This window comes from Rhinatrema bivittatum, chromosome 8 (assembly GCF_901001135.1).
Source record: "Rhinatrema bivittatum chromosome 8, aRhiBiv1.1, whole genome shotgun sequence".
NCBI classification, from domain to species: Eukaryota; Metazoa; Chordata; class Amphibia; order Gymnophiona; family Rhinatrematidae; genus Rhinatrema; species Rhinatrema bivittatum.
In genome coordinates this window covers 2,434,824-2,447,773 of record NC_042622.1, presented here as the reverse complement: position 1 = coordinate 2,447,773, position 12,950 = coordinate 2,434,824, and the positions used below count along the sequence as shown (strand labels likewise).

Genomic DNA, 12,950 nt, shown 5'->3' with positions numbered 1-12,950 from the left:
CTCAGCCTGACCGTCTGGCACTTCCCTGATTGACAGTCTCTCTCTCTCTCTCTCTCTCCCTCGCACACTGATGTACTCCCTCACTACTTAACCTAGTCTTACTCACTTACTCTTCCTTTCTCCAGTTCTCTCCTGCTCTCCTCCCTCAGCCTGACCGTCTGGCACTTCCCTGATTGACAGTCTCTCTCTCGCCCCCCCGCACACTGATGTACTCCCTCACTACTTAACCTAGTCTTACTCACTTACTCTTCCTTTCTCCAGTTCTCTCCTGCTCTCCTCCCTCAGCCTGATCGTCTGGCACTTCCCTGATTGACAGTCTCTCCCTCTCTCTCCCCTGCACACTGATGTACTCCCTCACTACTTAACCTAGTCTTACTCGCTTACTCTTCCTTTCTCCAGTTCTCTCCTGCTCTCCTCCCTCAGCCTGACCGTCTGGCACTTCCCTGATTGACAGTCTCTCTCTCGCCCCCCCGCACACTGATGTACTCCCTCACTACTTAACCTAGTCTTACTCACTTACTCTTCCTTTCTCCAGTTCTCTCCTGCTCTCCTCCCTCAGCCTGATCGTCTGGCACTTCCCTGATTGACAGTCTCTCCCTCTCTCTCCCCTGCACACTGATGTACTCCCTCACTACTTAACCTAGTCTTACTCGCTTACTCTTCCTTTCTCCAGTTCTCTCCTGCTCTCCTCCCTCAGCCTGATCGTCTGGCACTTCCTTGATTGAGAGTCTCTCTCTCTCTCTCTCCCCCGCACACTGATGTACTCCCTCACTACTTAACCTAGTCTTACTCGCTTACTCTTCCTTTCTCCAGTTCTCTCCTGCTCTCCTCCCTCAGCCTGATCGTCTGGCACTTCCCTGATTGACAGTCTCTCCCTCTCTCTCCCCTGCACACTGATGTACTCCCTCACTACTTAACCTAGTCTTACTCGCTTACTCTTCCTTTCTCCAGTTCTCTCCTGCTCTCCTCCCTCAGCCTGACCGTCTGGCACTTCCCTGATTGACAGTCTCTCTCTCGCCCCCCCCGCACACTGATGTACTCCCTCACTACTTAACCTAGTCTTACTCACTTACTCTTCCTTTCTCCAGTTCTCTCCTGCTCTCCTCCCTCAGCCTGATCGTCTGGCACTTCCCTGATTGACAGTCTCTCCCTCTCTCTCCCCTGCACACTGATGTACTCCCTCACTACTTAACCTAGTCTTACTCGCTTACTCTTCCTTTCTCCAGTTCTCTCCTGCTCTCCTCCCTCAGCCTGATCGTCTGGCACTTCCTTGATTGAGAGTCTCTCTCTCTCTCTCTCCCCCGCACACTGATGTACTCCCTCACTACTTAACCTAGTCTTACTCGCTTACTCTTCCTTTCTCCAGTTCTCTCCTGCTCGCCTCCCTCAGCCTGACCATCTGGCACTTCCCTGATTGACAGTCTCTCTCTCTCTCTCCCCACAGTGAGGGTGACTGGGACTTCTACTGGTGTGATGTGAGCTGGCTCAGGGAAAACTTTGACCATATCTATATGGATGAACATGTTCGCATTTGCCACTTTCGCAACCACTATGAGGTAAAAGAAACGATTTGCTACAGAATAAATACTAATGTAAGTAATACTGTTTGGCAACAAAAAATATAAACAAATTAGAAATAGATCCAGAAACGTGAACATTTTATTGAGAGAGATTCTGGATTTGGATCAAATTATTCGTGTTTCCAAACCTGAGCACCAGGTGAGTTACAATTCAGGTAAAATAGATCTTTCTGTCTATACCGAAATTACTTTTAGATTTATTTATTTATTTATTTGGGGTTTTTTATATACCGAAGTATAGCGTTTTGCCTTCACTCCGGTTTACAGGATAACAACGTAATACATACAAATAACTTATAACTGTATTTAACATTCATATAGTATAACTTTATTTAACATATTAGAAGAGAAATTTATATGAAAGAGGTAATCGATAGATGGAAGTGATTGCAATTAGTCATTGGCTCGTGTACCCTTTGTCTAATTAAAGATCTAAGTATCTGGTTTTATTAAGCTGTTAATTTCCCCAGTTCTCTTTGGCCAAATTTTTAAGCACGTTTAACGAGCTAGGTTTTGACTGAAAATGTCCTAAATTTTACTGAAGAAAGTTTCTGGCTAGATGTAGGGCAACTGTGTGACGAGTCTTATCAGGCTAGACTTAACTGGTTAGTGCTGAAAATCCACAGTGCCCACCCTGGGACTGCTCCAGAGCCCCCTCCCCCCCTTCCTGACTACCCGAATTTATCCGGTCAGAGGGGGAAAAGGGTTCCCCATTAACACTGTGGATTCAGCATGGGGCACTTGTGAATGAATTGTGCAGGGGGAACTTGGTAGTGCAGCATTTTGCTAACTATGTTGTTGCTAGAGTAAAGTGCATTCTTTGTAGATTGTGAACCATTCCAATGACTCGGTGTCCAGTTTGCTGGGGATGCTTCCATTGTGCAATCTAATAGGCTCCGGATGCACATGGACCAAGTTCCAGAGGGAGCCCTTATTGCAATAAAATATGTGTAATGGGGCAGAATGTCAGGGGTTGCTGCAAGTGAATGCTCTCATCTGCCATTTGGATGCCCAATTTTCCAGTCTCACAAGGTCTTCCTGCAATTTATCACAATCTGCTTGTGATTTAACTACTCTGAATAATTTTGTATCATCTGCAAATTTGATTATCTCACTCGTCGTATTTCTTTCCAGATCATTTATAAATATATTGAAAAGTAAGGGTCCCAGTACAGATCCCTGAGGCACTCCACTGTCCACTCCCTTCCACTGAGAAAATTGTCCATTTCCCTGTACGTACCAGGATCAGTCCAGGACACCTGGGTTGTGACTCCGCACCAGTAGATGGAGACAGACTAAAACTTGTGGGCGGAGCCATATATAACCCCCTGTGCCAGTCACAGCCCCTCAGTCTTACTCTGTCTCCAGTAGATGGTGCAGGTCCGGTCACAGCCCTGCCTGCCCTGGTTCTGGTATTCCGTCAGGGTCGGTTCTTTTTTGATTTGTTAGGCCAGTTTAGGCTACGGGTTTCTATTTGGGAATATTTTTTCTAAATTGTCCCTAGGTCCCTTCCGCCCTGCCTCCCAGGGGGGTTGTGAGGTTCTGAGGGGACCACCCCCCCCTGGTTGAGGCCGCTGCTAGGGTCGAGGACCCAGCTGGCCTAGTAGCAGCGTCAGGGGTGACACCGGGGAGCCCGGTTCACTCACCCCTGCTGGATTAGGGCTCCAGGACCGTGGACAGCGACAGGCATTTTTGTTAAAAAAAAAAAAAAAAAGGTTTGCTTTTATTTTCTGTGCCGGCTCTCTCTTGCTTTGCGTCGCCGCTCGTGGTGGGGGCGCTGCTGTCGGGGAGAGGCCGTTCGCTCAAATTTTTTTTATTTTTCGTGTCTCCTGTCGTCCCGTGTTCGCGCCTCTTCGCCGGCTTGCCTCGCGGCTCGGTCTGCCGGGCCTGTGGCTCGGCGCGCGCGCGAGAGTCTGTGCGCCGCTTGCATCCCGGGAGGAGAGGGGTCGTCCGGGGCGCCTCGGGGACCTCGTTCGCGACCCGCGCGATCGCCTCCGCGCGGGGGGGGGGGGGCGCCGTAGAAAAGCCCCAAGAGCTTTTCCCGCTTAGCGCGGGAGTGGCGGCCATTTTGGCCACGGGCCGCGAAATGGCGCGGGAAACGACAGGGCCTTCGGCCTTGCCTCCCGCGCTTTCCCCGCAGCGGATCGCGGTCGGAGGGGGTCCCTCGGGGGACACAGGGTCCCCGGGGAGTCCCGCTGATTTTTCTTCAGATTCGAGCTCGCTTTCGGAGGACCTTGCGCTTTTGTTGCGCAAAGTCCTGAAATACAAAAAAAGCAAGCGCGGCCGGAGTGAAGCTCGCAGGGCTCCACCGCAGAAGAGGTCCTGGAAGCCTTCGGGGGTCGCGGAGGGGCCCCAGGGTGCCTTGCGGGGGAAGCGGCCTCCACGTGGCGTCCCACAGGAGGCGGACACCGATTCCTCCCCTGAGGCGGACGCTGATTCCCCTGAGGAGACCCAGAAGGGACCCGACGATGTGGGAGCGGACGGCTCCGCTACGTCCGGTGTAGGAAAAGGTTCACAGGCAGTGGAGGGAGACGATTCCAAAGTGGTCCGGCTATTCCGTAGGGAAGAATTGCCACCTCTAATTCCAGCCATTCTCCAGGAACTGGGAATAGACCCCCCTCCGGCGGTGGTTCGTCAGGAAGCGAACATGGATCCGGTCCTGTTAGGCCTCACGGGTCCGGCAGTTGCTTTTCCGTTCCATTTTTCTTCAACGGACATCATGTTCCGGGAATGGGACACTCCGGAGTTAGGTTTGAAGGTCAGCAAGGCCATGGACAAGCTTTACCCGCTCCCGGAGGATGTGCTGGACCTTCTCAAGTTTCCCAAGGTGGATTCGGCGGTTTCGGCGGTAACGAAGAGATCTACTATCCCGGTTACGGGTGCGACAGCCCTTCGGGACCTTCAGGACAGGAAGCTGGAAGTACAGCTCAAGAAGATTTTTGAGGTTTCAGCGCTAGGAATTCGGGCCGCCATGTGTACGAATTTCGCTTTGAGAGCTAGCTTACGCTGGGCTCAGGTCCTCCAAGCCAATGCGGATCTTTCGGCAGACGAGGCAGCGCAAGCGGATAAGTTGGAAGCGGCAATAGCATATGGCGCAGATGCACTCCACGATCTGCTGCGCACTTCGTCTAGATCCATGGTGGCGGCTGTCTCGGCGCGTCGCCTCCTGTGGCTACGCAACTGGGCGGCGGATGGCTCTTCTAAGGCTCACCTCGGGGCGCTGCCATTCAAGGGTAAGTTACTGTTTGGCAAGGAATTAGATGATTTAATGGCTTCCCTGGGGGAAAATAGGGCTTTCAGGTTGCCCGAAGATAGATCCAGGTCACGGTCTTCCTTTGCAGCCAGGTCCCGCTTTCGTGGGCCCAGGAAGTCGCGACCTCAAAGGTCGTCGGGGCAATCGTACAGGTCTTCCTCCTCCCGTACCCCACAGTGGCAGCAGCAGCAGTCCTTTCGTGGGAGGCGCTTTGGTAGACCAGGGGGTGCCCTGGCCATCACGGCGCCCAAATCTTCACAATGAAAGGGGGTCGGCCCTTCTCCCGCCGCAGCCTCAGCACGCCGTTCCCAACGTCGGGGCGCGGTTGCTGTCGTTTTACGAGAGATGGGCCGGAATAACGTCGGACCAGTGGGTCCTCACCGTGATAAGACACGGCTACGCGTTAGATTTTGCTCGCATTCCAGTGGACAAGTTCCTTGTGTCACCCTGCAAGGCTCCCGAGAAGAAGGCGGCGGTGCTAGACACCATCCGCCGCTTAGAGGACTTGGGAGCTATCTCCCCCGTTCCGGTCAGCCAACACGGCAAAGGCCGTTACTCCATTTACTTCATCGTACCAAAGAAGGACGGCACGTCCCGACCAATTCTGGATCTCAAAGGGGTGAACCGATGCCTTCGCGTTCCTCACTTCAAAATGGAGACGATCCGGTCAGTCATCGCCGCGGTCCGGCCAGGCGAGTTCCTGGCCTCCCTGGACCTCACGGAGGCGTATCTTCACATAGGCATTCAGCCGTCGTTCCAACGCTTCCTCAGATTCTGCATTCTGGGACGGCATTACCAGTTTCGGGCGCTCCCGTTTGGGCTCGCAACGGCCCCTCGTACATTCACGAAGGTGATGGTCGTGGTGGCGGCGCAACTGCGCCGAGAAGGTCTCCTGGTCCATCCTTACCTGGACGATTGGTTGATTCGGGCGAAGTCCGAGGATCAGTGTCGGATGGCGGTGGCCAGGGTCCTCCATCTGTTGCAGTCCCTGGGATGGGTGGTCAACTTCAGCAAGAGTCATCTGACACCCACGCAGACCTTGGAATATCTGGGAGCTCTTTTCGACACGAAGCAGGGCAAGGTGTTTCTGTCGCTCGAACGGATGGGCAAACTGCAAACTCAGGTGCAACGCTTGTTGTCTCTTCGCCAGCCGCGGGTCTGCGACTACCTTACGGTCCTAGGGTCTATGGCTTCCATGCTGGCGCTGGTTCCCTGGGCGTTCGCTCATCTGCGACCCTTACAGTCATCCTTGCTTTCCCGCTGGAAGCCGGTCTCGGAGGACTTCCATTTACCGCTTCCTCTAGCGGGACACGCGAGGTCCAGCCTGCGTTGGTGGCTGGACCCCAGTCATCTTTCCGCCGGAGTCTCTCTCCTGGTGCCCAGTTGGACAGTGGTGACCACGGATGCCAGCCTCTCCGGTTGGGGAGCGGTCTGCCTAGGGAGCTCAGTTCAAGGCCTATGGTCAGTGTCGCAAGCCCAGTGGCCTATCAATCGCCTAGAGACCAGAGCGGTCCGTCTGGCCCTGCAGGCTTTTCTACCATTGCTGCGGGGAAAGGCAGTCCGAGTGTTGTCGGACAATGCGACCACCGTGGCATACATCAACCGGCAGGGGGGGACACGGAGCCCCCAGGTGGCGGAAGAAGCTCAGCGCTTGATGGCCTGGTCGGAGCTACATCTCAGCAACCTCGCAGCGTCTCACATTGCGGGAGTCGACAACATGCAGGCGGACTATCTCAGCCGTCATCGTCTGGATCCCGGAGAGTGGGAGCTGGGGGACGAAGCGTTTCTTCTCATTTGCGAAACGTGGGGTGTGCCCCACATGGATCTGATGGCCACGTGGCACAACGCGAAGGCCCCGCGATTTTACAGTCGACGTCGAGAGCGGGGGGCAGAAGGCGTCGATGCATTGGTGCTTCCCTGGCCGACGGATGTGCTGCTCTACGTGTTTCCCCCGTGGCCGATGATCGGCAAGATTCTACGGCGCATAGAGTTGCATCCGGCCAACGTGATCTTGGTGGCACCGGAGTGGCCTCGCCGGCCGTGGTTCGCAGACCTCGTACAACTGGCAGTAGCGGCACCCCTTCGGTTCCAGGGAATGGCGGCCCTGCTCCATCAGGGCCCCGTCTGTTTGGAGGATGCGGATCACTTCTGTCTCGCGGCATGGCTTTTGAGAGGAATCGACTGAAGAGAAAAGGTTATTCAGATGCGGTGGTGGCCACGCTACTGCGTTCCAGGAAGCAGTCGACGTCTTTGGCTTACGTCCGTGTCTGGGTGGTCTTTGAGGACTGGTGCGTGCAGCGAGGGGTGGACCCCACTTCGGCTTCCGTTTCTGATGTTCTGGCGTTCCTCCAGGCGGGTCTGGCCAAAGGTCTGGCGTGCAGTTCCCTACGGGTCCAAGTGGCGGCGCTTGGGTGTTTGCGAGGTAAGGTCCGTGGTAAGTCTCTGGCGCTTCACCCGGATATTGCTCGTTTCCTTCGGGGTGCTAAGCACCTTCGCCCCCCGTTACGTCTTCCTTGTCCGGCATGGAACCTCAATTGGGTTCTCTCCGCTCTATGCACGGCGCCGTTTGAGCCCTTGAAACGCGCAACTCTTAAGGATCTCACTTTAAAAACGGCATTCTTGGTGGCGATTGCCTCGGCACGGCGTGTTTCCGAGTTACAGGCCCTGTCCTGTAGTGAACCTTTCTTGCGTATCTCCGATTCGGGGGTTTCCTTACGGACGGTTCCTTCCTTTCTTCCGAAAGTGGTCTCGTCGTTTCACGTGAATCAATCGGTGGAGTTGCCCGCTTTTGCGTGCGGAGACTCCTCTGTTACAGAAGAGAGGGAGTTACGGAAGCTTGACGTGCGGAGATCCCTTCTCCGATATCTGGAGGTCACTAATCCGTTTCGGGTCACAGATCATCTGTTTGTCCTGTTCTCTGGACCAAAGAAAGGAGCTGCAGCGTCCCGCACAACGATCGCTCGTTGGCTCAAGGAGGCCATTGGTTCGGCGTACTTGGTGCGGGGAAAACCTCTTCCCGTGGGGCTGCGGGCTCACTCGACTCGATCTCAAGCAGCGTCTTGGGCGGAAGCTTCTCAGGTGTCGCCTCAAGAGATTTGTAGGGCGGCCACCTGGAAGTCGTTGCATACTTTTATCCGGCATTACCGGCTGGATGTCCGGGCTACCGATTCCGGGGGTTTTGGAGAGAGGGTACTCCGAGCGGGACTCTCTGCTTCCCACCCTCAGTAGGTTGCTCTGGTACATCCCAGGTGTCCTGGACTGATCCTGGTACGTACAGGGAAAGGAAAATTAGTTTCTTACCTGATAATTTTCGTTCCTGTAGTACCAAGGATCAGTCCAGGATCCCGCCCGCAGTGCTACGCTTAGGTAACGGAGAGTCCGCTCTGTGTTTTGATTTGCTCTGTTCCGCTTGTTCGCTCTCTCGGTTGGAGAGTCCGTTTCCAGAAGGGGTGTTTCTTTCCCCGTTAGTTTAGCGGTATCTAGTTTTATTTACTTCTCTGGTTGTGTTCTACTTTGACATTCCGTAAGACTGAGGGGCTGTGACTGGCACAGGGGCATATATGGCTCCGCCCACAAGTTTTAGTCTGTCTCCATCTACTGGTGCGGAGTCACAACCCAGGTGTCCTGGACTGATCCTTGGTACTACAGGAACGAAAATTATCAGGTAAGAAACTAATTTTCCTTTAATCCTACTCTCTGTTTACTGTCTTTTAGCCAGTTTGCAATCCACGAAAGGACATCGCCACCTATCCCATGACTTTTTACTTTTCCTAGAAGCCTCTCATGAGGAACTTTGTCAGATGCCTTCTGAAAATCCAAGTACACTACATCTACTGGTTCACTTTTATCCACATGTTTATTAACTCCTTCAAAAAAGTGAAGCAGATTTGTGAGGCAAGACTTGCCTTGGGTAAAGCCATGCTGACTTTGTTCCATTAAACCATGTCTTTCTATATGTTCTGTGATTTTGATGTTTAGAACACTTTCCATTATTTTTCCTGGCACTGAAGTCAGGCTAACCGGTCTGTAGTTTCCCGGATTGCACCTGGAGCCCTTTTTAAATATTGGGGTTACATTAGCTATCCTCCAGTCTTCAGGTACAATGGATGATTTTAAGGATAGGTTACAAATTTTTACTAATAGGTCTGAAATTTCATTTTTTAGTTCCTTCAGAACTCTGGGGTGTATACCATCCGGTCCAGGTGATTTACTACTCTTCAGTTTATCAATCAGGCCTACCACATCTTCTAGGTTCACCGTGATTTGGTTCAGTCCATCTGAATCATTACCTATGAAAACCTTCTCCAGTACGGGTACCTCCCCAACATCCTCTTCAGTAAACACCGAAGCAAAGAAATCATTTAATCTTTCCGCGATGGCCTTATCTTCTCTAAGTGCCCCTTTAACCCCTCGATCATCTAACGGTCCAACTGACTCCCTCACAGGCTTTCTGCTTCGGATATATTTTAAAAAGTTTTTACTTTGAGTTTTTGCCTCTACGGCCAACTTCTTTTCAAATTCTCTCTTAGCCTGTCTTATCAATGTCTTACATTATCTTGCCTATGTTTATGCTTTATCCTATATTCTTCTGTTGGATCCTTCTTCCAATTTTTGAATGAAGATCTTTTGGCTAAAATAGCTTCTTTCACCTCCCCTTTTAACCATGCCGGTAATCGTTTTGCCTTCTTTCCACCTTTCTTAATGTGTGGATTACATCTGGACTGTGCTTCTAGGATGGTATTTTTTAACAATGACCACGCCTCTTGCACACTTTTTACTTTTGTAGCTGCTCCTTTCAGTTTTTTTCTAACAATTTTTCTCATTTTATCAAAGTTTCCCTTTTGAAAGTTTAGCACGAGAGCCGTGGATTTGCTTACTGTCCCCCTTCCAGTCATTAATTCAAATTTGATCATATTATGATCACTATTGCCAAGCGGCCCCACCACCGTTACCTCTCTCACCAAGTCCTGTGCTCCACTGAGAATTAGATCTAAAATTGCTCCCTCTCTCGTCGGTTCCTGAACCAATTGCTCCATAAAGCTATCATTTATTCCAGTGGGGAACTGTATCTCTCTAGCGTGTCCCGATGATACATTTACTCAGTCAATATTGGGGTAATTGAAGTCTCCCATTATTACTGCACTATCAATTTGGTTAGCTTTCCTAATTTCTCTTAGCATTTCACTGTCCGTCTCACCATCTTATTATTGGAACCTCACTGTCAGGAAGCCCTAATTCTAATGCATCATTAGTATCCTTTGAAGATACCTCTCTCCGAACCATGCACTGCTGAGCGACTGTCGGCTTTCCCCTTTGTTCTAGTTTAAAAGCTGCTCTATCTCCTTTTTAAAGGTTAGCGCCAGCAGTCTGGTTCCACCCTGGTTAAGGTGGAACCCATTCCTTTGGAAGAGACTCCACCTTCCCCAAAAGGTTCCCCAGTTCCTAACAAAACTGAATCCCTCTTCCTTGCACCATCGTCTCATCCACGCATTGAGACTCCGGAGCTCTGCCTGCCTCTGGTGACCTGCGCGTGGAACAGGGATCATTTCAGAGAATGCTACCCTGGAGGTTCTGGATTTAATCTTTCTACCTAAGAGCCTAGATTTGGCTTCCAGAACCTCCCTCCCACATTTTCCTATGTCGTTGGTGCCCACATATACCACGACAGCTGGCTCCTCCCCAGCACTGTCTAAAATCCTATCTAGGTGACGCGTGAGGTCCGCCACCTTCGCACCAGGTAGGCATGTTACCAGGCGATCCTCACGCCCACCAGCCACCCAGCTATCTACATTCCTAATAATCGAATCACCAAAGCAGATTGTATTCGCGCACTGCAGATATTTCCCTGTCCCTATGGGGCTCATAGACTATGGGCTGGATTTACTAAGGCTTTTCTCCCATTCTGTGTTCAAGGGAAAATGCTTAGTGAATGAGGCCTTAAGTCTGTACCTGAAGTGATTTGCCAAACTCGCAAGGAGCGGCAGTGGGATTTCAACCCTGGCTTCCCTGGTTCTCAGCCCCTGTTCTAACCACTAGGCCATTCTATTCTGATATGCCTTACCTTTTTTAATTATTTAGGGGTAGATTTTGTACTTTGCGCGTACGTGTCCACGTGCATGTGCTTCCTGGCACGCACATATGGACATGCTGATTTTCTACCATGTGTGTGCCGGTGTGTGCAAGGTGGAAAATCTGTGGGCTGTGTGCACATGCCCGCCGGATTTTATAATCCGCGCCCATATGTGCGGGTGGCGCGTGAAGGGGGGGGACTTCTGCAATTTCCGCATGATGACGCATTCCTGCCTTCCCCAGTTCCCTCCCAGTCCGCTCCAATAATGAGCAGACTGGGAGGGAACTTCCCTACCCCCCTACCTAATCTTCCTTCCCCTTCCCTCTCCTCCTCACCCCCAAACCCGACCTTTTTCTTTTTTTTTCCATTTCACAACTTACTTCAGCTCCTGATGGATTTAAATACAGACACTGGATGAAGGACATTTCATTAAAACTAAATAGTCTCGTCTAAACTCTTTAATATTAATGATGATATTCAGCCAAACAATGCCTCATGAAACCTGATTGATTGTGCTGGTGATAATCGCTGCAGTGCAAGCTGTGGAGGGTGAAGCTCTGTGCCCAATGGTTCTTGGCCTGCGGCCCTGGCTCGGAGGGGTGAGCCCCTGTCATTATGAGTTTTAGATTGCCCATGAGAAAAGAGAGATGTGTTCAGAGGGCAAATTTTAAGTCAGAGAAGTAACCTAGCCAGGGCCACAGGAACCAAAATCCAACACTATTATTAAAATTTAAGTCGTTACTCAACATCTACTGCAAAGCCACCGACAAAGCAAAAAAAGACTTTTATGCAGCGAAAATCCACCAATTCCAATTCAATCCATGTGCACTCTTCCAATACGTCAACAGCCTAGTTACTGCTCCGGTCAACACAATTGCAAACAATGATGACGAAGCAAATTGTGAGAAACTAGCCGCCTACTTCCACAACAAAATTGAATCTATTTTGACCCAATTCAATTCCCACAACTCTCCCAATTCGCTGCCAACTCCTAACAACGCCCACTACGCCAAACTTGCCATCTGCGCACACTCAACTTCATTCAACTTTTCTTCACATCAAACTACCACTCACACAAACACTGAGATGAAGCTCACAAACCTTGAGATTACTTCCTCTACAGAAATTGAGACTATACTAAAAAAAATCAAACCAGCACTGCACCCTGCAGACATAATGCCCACAAAAACTCTACTCTCGATCCCCACAACCATAGCAAAACCCATTGCTAATATCCTCAACAAATCGATCTCATCTGGCATAGTACCCACTCAGCTCAAACATGCCATAATAAAACCCACCCTTAAAAAATCAAACCTTGATGCTGTTGACCCAGCGAATTATCGTCCAGTATCGAACCTTCCGTTTCTTGCCAAAATAATGGAGAGAATCATCAACAAACAACTCACAGAATATCTCGACGAGCATCAATTACTCTTCCTGTCACAATATGGTTTTAGAAAGTACCACAGCACGGAAACTCTTCTCCTCTCACTATCAGAATCTCTTCTAAAAGCTCTTGACACCGGACACTCCTACATTCTCGCACTTCTAGATATATCTGCTGCATTTGACACTGTCAATCATAACACCCTCATCACCCGCTTCTCAGAAATTGGTATCACTGGGACAGCACTCCGCTGGTTCCAATCATACCTGAGCAATAGGACTTGTAGTGTAAAAACCGGACGATGTGAATCTAAGCCTAGAAACCTCGCTCAAGGAGTACTCCAAGGATCCTCCCTTTCTTCAACTCTTTTTAACATTTATCTGACACCTCTCTGTCGTCTACTGTCAAATCTAGGTTTGCAGCACTTCATATACGCAGATGATGTGCAGATCCTCATTCCAATTAACAGTTCTCTTACTAATGCCCTGAAAACATGGAACGCCGCCCTCGTTGAAATAGAAAAACTCCTCACTGAAAACATTTTAGCTATCAACACCAACAAAACTGAGCTACTCATCATTTCACCTCCAATCAACCCCACAAGAAAAACGACGCACCAATCCCAATTGTGTCCTCCCACAACACAACAAGTCCGTA

At 50.6% G+C, this 12,950-nt stretch overlaps 1 protein-coding gene across 1 annotated transcript in view; it reads left to right on the top strand.

Moving 5' to 3' along the window:
• The window catches only part of TTLL9 (tubulin tyrosine ligase like 9), a 124,926-nt gene that overhangs the window by 38,461 nt on the left and 73,515 nt on the right, over window positions 1-12,950 (top strand). The window contains exon 3 of the mRNA XM_029611031.1: window positions 1,445-1,556. Coding sequence (XP_029466891.1) covers window positions 1,445-1,556 — 112 coding nt within the window. The remainder of the gene's footprint in view (window positions 1-1,444; window positions 1,557-12,950) is intronic.